Source organism: Bactrocera dorsalis, chromosome 1, assembly GCF_023373825.1.
Source record: "Bactrocera dorsalis isolate Fly_Bdor chromosome 1, ASM2337382v1, whole genome shotgun sequence".
NCBI classification, from domain to species: domain Eukaryota; kingdom Metazoa; phylum Arthropoda; class Insecta; order Diptera; family Tephritidae; genus Bactrocera; species Bactrocera dorsalis.
The window spans coordinates 97,761,846-97,769,325 of NC_064303.1; the positions used below are offsets into that span (position 1 = coordinate 97,761,846).

Here is a 7,480-nt window from a genome sequence, read left to right on the forward strand (position 1 = left end):
CATCCGCCCCCGCCGCTTTGTTGTTCTTCAGGCGGGCAATTGCTATTCGAACTTCTTCTTGGTCGGGCAATGGAACGTCTTTTCCATCGTCATCGATTGGGGAATCGGGTTCGTCTTCTCCTGGCGTTGTGTGTTCACTGCCATTCAGCAGGCTGGAGAAGTGTTCCCTCCATAATTTAAGTATGCTCTGGGCATCGGTGACTAGATCACCTTGGGGGTTCTACATGAGTATGCTCCGGTCTTGAAACCTTCTGTAAGCCGCCGCATCTTTTGGTAGAATTTTCGAGCATTACCCCTGTCGGCCAGCTTATCAAGCTCTTCGTACTCACGCATTTCGGCCTCTTTCTTTTTCTGTCTACAAATGCGTCTCGCTTCCCTCTTCAACTCTCGGTATCTATCCCATCCCGCACGTGTTGTGGTCGATCGTAACGTTGCGAGGTAGGCAGCCTGTTTTCTCTCCGCTGCGACACGGCACTCCTCGTCGTACCAGCTGTTCTTTTGCACCTTCCGAAAACCAATGGTTTCGGTTGCAGCTGTACGTAAGGAGTTTGAAATGCCGTCCCACAGTTCCCTTATACCGAGTTGTTGACGAGTGCTCTCAGAGAGCAGGAGTGCAAGCCGAGTAGAAAATCGCTCGGCTGTCTGTTGTGATTGCAGCTTCTCGACGTCGAACCTTCCTTGTATTTGTTGGCGTGCGTTTTTTGCTGCACAGAGGCGGGTGCGAATCTTAGCTGCAACAAGATAGTGGTCCGAGTCGATGTAAGGACCTCGGAGCGCACGCACATCTAAAACACTGGAGACGTGTCTTCCGTCTATCACAACATGATCGATCTGGTTGGTGGTTTTTAGATCCCGAGACAGACATTTAGCTTGATGAATCATCTTATGCTGGAATCTAGTACTACAGATAACCATATTTCGGGCCCCGGCGAAGTCGATCAGCCTCAACCCATTTGGGGATGTTTCCTCGTGGAGGCTGAATTTACCGACCGTAGTGCCAAAGATACCTTCTTTGCCCACCCTGGCGTTGAAGTCGCCAAGCACGATTTTGACATCGTGGCGGGGGCAGCTCTCATAAGCGAGCTCCAAGCGCTTATAAAAGTCATCTTTGGTCACATCGTCCTTCTCTTCCGTCGGGGCGTGGGCGCAAATCAGCGATATGTTGAAGAACCTCGCTTTGATGCGGATTGTGGCTAGACGTTCATTCACCGGAGTGAATGATAGTACTCGGCGACGGAGTCTCTCTCCCACCACGAATCCAACACCAAACTTGCGCTCCTTTATATGGTCACTGTAGTAAATGCCACAAGGACCTACTCGTCTTTGTCCTTGTCCCGTCCATCGCATTTCTTGGACGGCGGTGATGTCAGCCTTTATTTTCACGAGGACATCAACCAGCTGGGCAGCGGCACCTTCCCAATTAAGGGACCGGACATTCCAGGTGCATGCCCTCAATTCGTAGTCCTTATTTCGTTTTCCATGGTCGTCATCAAAAGGGGGGTCTCTCATCCGAGGCTGGTTGTTGCTATTCGCTGGGGTTGTTTTTTTACGTGGCGGGTCCCAAACCCAGCGCACAACCCTATGCAAGGGATAATTCGCCTTCTCACGTTAGCTCGCCTTCAAACGGATGTTCTTAGGCTACCCAGAGGATACTTGGTCAAAGACCGGAAGTCGTGAGCTGCTTGAGTCATATGTAAAAGAATCGTTTCTGGCCACTCCCAAGTGAATGGCGATCAGAGAACTTTCCTCACTTGCGTGAACTTCTACATATGACTCCATCCTCCATAGTATATATATATTTATAAATAATTAGCGCTACGGCTGACTCGTTTTAGCCACATCCATCTGTCTGTCCGTTCGTAGTAGTCTATCACTTTTTGAGATATCGAACTGAAATTTTACACAAGTTCTTTTCATGAAGCTGCTCGGTTATCGGAACCACCAATATTGGACCACTACAGCATATAGCTGCCATTCATTCTGACCAAACCAAATCATCTTGTATGGAAACTTCTTAATTGAGAAGATATATACGATATTTTTTCTAGATATTGCTATAACCAAGCTCTTTAGATTGGTTGATCGAAGATGTTATAACTTCGGTAACGTTATTTCTTGTTTAAAGAGTTTGTGACTGTGAACGCAAGTAGGTATTTGAATCACTTGCAAAAACATTCAATGAAGTTCGAAAATACAAATTTTATCACAAAATCATGTTGTAAGTATTATAAAGATGAAAGAATTAATTTTTTCGATACGAAGCTAAAATATTAACTGGCTTAGAATCAATCGTGAAGGGACTTTAGTTCCGGGGATAAAGTCTTCGCCTGTGTGACAATAGAATTAACCTAAAAATACCATACGGCTTGTCAATTTTTTAACTGTTTGTCAAAACGTCTACAATTTTAATAAGAAAACGATCTGTACTAATGTTAATATGTAAGATAATATAAATGTACGGTTATTATCAATGACATGTGTAAAAACTGCATATTCGCATAATAATGTTTTTGTATTACACATGTTTCACAGATGTGACATGAAATGAGTAATGAACCAAATATAACTTTTTGGTCTCAGGATTCATACAAGAATTAATTTGCATGTACATGCATTTACATATGTATGTATATATGTAACTGCAACAGTTTTTATGAACAGTTTTTATGAACACTTTGCAAATTTTGCAATTCTGCATATATGTATGTATGCACTTTTTGTATATAGTAGAAGCATATAAAGGTACGATATGGCAGACGTAGCATATCGAAATGCTCGGAAATGCATATCATCCTGTAAATTAATTATTATGCATTATTGTACTTGTTTATGTATGAGTCAGCATTGCAGGAAGACAAGAAGATGACAATATTTATTCATTCTGTTTGTATGTAAGTGTATATTTGCCGGAAAGTGGGTAAGTTGTAAACAAGTTTATTTATAAATGATTGACTTTTTAATTTAATTAATAAATGTATGTAAAGTCACACGTTATATTTTTACAGCTGCATATTAATCAGACAGACATTTAGTGAAACAGAAAGTAAATTAAAGCAAAACTTAAAAGTCTTTAATATACCTATATTCATATGTAATATTATATATGGTATATAACACTATATACTTATATATGTATGCAGATAATTAGAATGTACTACAGTCGTATGGAAAGCCAGAAAAAAGATTATCAGCGTCTTCTTACATGCTCTAAAGCAAGGCATATTGTATCAACTTCAACGAATTGAACAACTGATTGCTACGTATATGGGGCAGTTGAATGAGTTGAATCAACTGGTTGGATGAAAATCAAAATTTGTTGATATTTTGTGAAGTTGGTTGTGTTAGTTGAATAGTGTTTAGGTTGGTTGTGCGATTTCAAACGATTTCGCCATTTTATTTCGGCTGTCGAAGAGAGCGCGTCATATGTAATAAGTAAAGCAACAACTTCCGAGCTCATGTTTAAGCAACGAAGTGAATATTCAAAATGAAGTTGGACTCAAAATTGTATTAAAAAAGTTACTTATTCTCATTTCTTATATGTACATATGTATATACACATATTTTTTAAATAAACTTTCATACTTCTATGTATGTATGTACTTATATGTGTATATTAGGGTAGACAAAAACACCGTTTATTACTGGTGGTGAGGACTGAGGTGATGTGATGGAATAACGATGAACGTAGATGGAACCAAGGACCTTGAGCCTGCTTCCACAAATTGCTGAGCAGTCCGGAATCAGATGTTCTGGAGTTTCCTTTGCCATGTCGCAGAACTGTGTTCGACTAGTGCTTCCTTAGCCTGCAGTGTCCTGTGTATAGCGCGAAAAGGAGGCATAATTTGTCTCGAGTGAATATTTTTCAGAGCACCAATCGGAAATATTAATATTCGTTTTTTGAACCACCCTAGTATATAATATATGTATGAACATCAGTAACATCGAGTACAATAAATAACTCTACAATAGCATAATCTTGGTAATTACGACAGCCGACTACTGTCTTTTAATTACATTCTACTTTACAGTAGATATTTATTTACTTGCAATGAAACAATTGAGTATTAAGTAATAAAAATATATAGGTGGTTATTATTAATCAATTAATTTTTATTATAAGGGAATTACACTTAGGCTTCGTTGAGAGAATCAGATGAGTTTGTAAAAAATAGAACAAATGCGGAAGCACGCATTCACCTCATCACACGAGAGAACATTACACATTAACACACACACGCACATGCACCAAATTTTTTTTAAAAGAAAGTGTGAGTGGCCTATAAGGTGAGTTTTCGTACATGGTCCTTCGAGCCGGATATGTGGTTAATGGTAATATCTTGTTTTGATTGACGCACTTCCAAGTCTTTCCCTTTTTCATATTTTTTCAAAATTTAGATTCTTTTATTTCCTTCTTCAGTTTTTCTAGATCCTTTTTTGCATCATGTCACTTTCGGCGCCAGCGCGTGGATTCCTCTTCAAGCCTTGCAATTTCTTTATTGTAACCAGAGGTGGAAGCAGTAAGCATCTCCTCTGATTTAATGGAATTCCGCTCAAGTAGCGTATTGTAAGCTATATTTTCCTTCTTCAATTTCTCACGAAAGTTCATACTCTTGATTTTGCTTTAATTGACAATAACATATCCCTGTGTTTTAATAAAAGTTGAATACACTTCATCGATCTTGCTGTACCAGGCTTTCAATTCACTTTCATTATAAGATCGGGTAACTTCTGAAGATTTTTCAAGCTGAGTCACTTTAGCTTTAAGACGTTCGTAAGTTCTGTAACTTTTTTTATATAGAAATCTTTAGGCATATTGGATTTGAGCACATTTTGCTTAAGTGTTGTTCGAATCTTCTTCGCTCGACTCGCATACTTTAAAGTGTTATAAATGTCCTCATATGTCAACGGACTCATTGAAACATTAGCTACCATTAATGTCTGGCAATTACCTCCAAAGCAGTCCTTCAGTATAAGAGTTAAGTTTGAATCCCGGTAAGGAATATGTTTCATTCCATCGCCCAATTTGTTGATGCAATTTCCCAATACTAGTAAACTTTTATTTATGCTAGCACCTTCCTTAAAACGGACTCCTATTCCTTTTGTGCTGGCGGCTCGTTCACTGCCAACCAAAACAATCATAGATAATTTCACTGTGCGTTTTGTGCCCGTTTTGCGTTCTGTCTTTCGAATATGAACTTGGAAAATAGCATGAGAACTCTCTGCATTAACATCAGTTGGGTGTTGTGTGCGATTTGAGTTTCCTTGCGCCAGTAGTTGTAAAAGTTCATCGGCACTATAAATTGGTTTTAAAACGAGGCCACTAACAACTACACCATTCGAGTCCTCTCGCAACTTTAATGGTCCAGTTTTTGTCAAAAGGTTCATTACTAATTCGTTATAGACTTCTAAATAGCTTACGCCTACATCAAATTTATGAGTAGTGCTTTGAACTTGTATTTTTTCAAATAGTTCACGCATAGTAAGAAAAGTTAGACCAGGGCATGTATCACTGCCAAGTATAGTAAATGTCTTCCCTGCTCCAGTGGCACCATAAACAAACCCGGAACAATTGTATCCGTTCAACACTGAAGCAACCAAAGGTGATGTGCATTCCTCAAAAATTTGCTGATTTGTGGCTTCTGGATCATATACTCGTACTCTATCAAAAGCCATGCTGATTTTTTTATTGACACGTTTTGTAATTCCCGATAGTTCTGTTTTGTCCCTTGAAAAAAGAACTCATCATCCTCTTCATCGGGATCAAAGAGTAGAATGCTGTTGTGCAAAACCTTGGCAATTGGGGGCTGGTTCTGTTCCAACTCCCTTCGATTGTAGGGCTGCACTCTGACCACAACTTTAATGTTTGTTTGTTCTGTTGACATTTCGTATTTTTTGTAATCGTGCGATTCTGTACTGTGATACAGTCATGGTACAAGGGATACAGTCTCAAGTCTCTTACGTTAGACCTCATCACGCGAGAGAACATTACACATTAATACACACACACGCACATGCACCAAAACACGATGACATTCTACATTCTAATTAGAACAAAAGGAAAAGAGAAAGGATCTCGCGCCCCTTTGTTCGTTACGACGTCGATCAACCAACATCTCCGCTTTTCGCAGCATCGCAGCATCCCGGTTCCCTTTCGCTACCCGCCTTTATATATTTAAAGTTTTTCAATTTATATTAAAGTCATTTTATAATAACTTTCATCATTGTATACATATATAATATTTAACGTTTTTAAAACCGTTTCAATTTTAATAATTTTGAAGTGAATTCCCTAACAAATAAAAAGTTTTATAACGATTTTCGGAATTGGTGCATTTGGTTTTTTTTTTGTTTAAAGAAAGTGTGAGTGGCCTATAAGGTGAGTTTTCGTACACTTTGTATTATTTTCACCACACATCACCGGAACAAAGATACAGCTACAAAAAACCCTTTTTATTACAATGTGTTGTTGAATTTAATGCTGTAGTAATAACAACAATAAGCGTAATAGTCGGTACAATTTGTCACAAAAGTACTATTTTTTTTCTTTTCCTAGGGCAATTCCACTAATGTCCAAAGAATTTGATCGATTTTCTAATTAGTAAACTTTGTTCTGTCTTATGGACTATTAAAATTTTATGATGTCTTTATCACTAAAAGAAATTATGAAGACAATAAATCTCTGGGTTTTTTAGCGTTTTAGTATATGTACAAATATGTATGTACTTTGCTCTGGCACGAGCTGTTTAAGATTGCAGGAAAGCATGTGTGTATGTATGGTTATGTGTTTATCTAATGGAAGCATGTGAATACCAAAGATTTTATGGTGCCATAATATGATAGTTGATTTACGCAAATGGATACATACGTATACATACACACATATACATATGTATATCCTAGTCCTAAGTCCATAATATACGCACAAAAATATTCTCTGTCAATATATACTTCGATACTTTTTCACATTTGTAGTAATTATCGCCGTTTATGCCTTGAAAATCAATCACATTTAATATTACTAATATGAAAGAAACCGCCGCGACATGCTGAAATGCAATATATATGTACTATGTATGTATATATTTTTTGATATTTCAAAAATGTAGATACATAATATGTACACCCGCACTTCCCCTTGAAAGTTTGCGGATACATATTTACACATGTATATTCCTAGTATTCCCATGACAAATTTTGGAATTATTCACATTTATGGCAGGTCTTTCTAATCGATAGACTATTTGGGCATTGACTAATATGTCGTTATACCCTCAGAGAAATGTAAAATAGAAATTTAATAAAGAAGCATGCTTCACTACACACCCCCAATACAAGAATTTATTCTTATAAATTTGCCTAACATTAAGTTAATGAAATTTCTTTGCACTGATCGGGAAAATAAAAAAGTAGTATCTTGGTTAAGATCTTATCAAATTGACAAAATGGCGGCGTTTAAAAAAAGTTGTATTTTACCCAAAGT

At 37.7% G+C, this 7,480-nt stretch overlaps 1 protein-coding gene and 1 pseudogene across 1 annotated transcript in view; one reads left to right on the forward strand and one right to left on the reverse strand.

Moving 5' to 3' along the window:
• Positions 1 to 4,330: 4,330 nt before the first annotated feature.
• LOC125775809 (kinesin-like protein KIF18A) lies at positions 4,331 to 6,130 on the reverse strand (annotated as a pseudogene).
• Positions 6,131 to 7,442: 1,312 nt separating this feature from the next.
• The window catches only part of LOC105234139 (sodium-coupled monocarboxylate transporter 2), a 4,463-nt gene continuing 4,425 nt past the window's right edge, over positions 7,443 to 7,480 (forward strand). The window contains exon 1 of the mRNA XM_011216416.4: positions 7,443 to 7,461. Within this exon, the coding sequence (XP_011214718.2) occupies positions 7,443 to 7,461 (19 nt within the window). The remainder of the gene's footprint in view (positions 7,462 to 7,480) is intronic.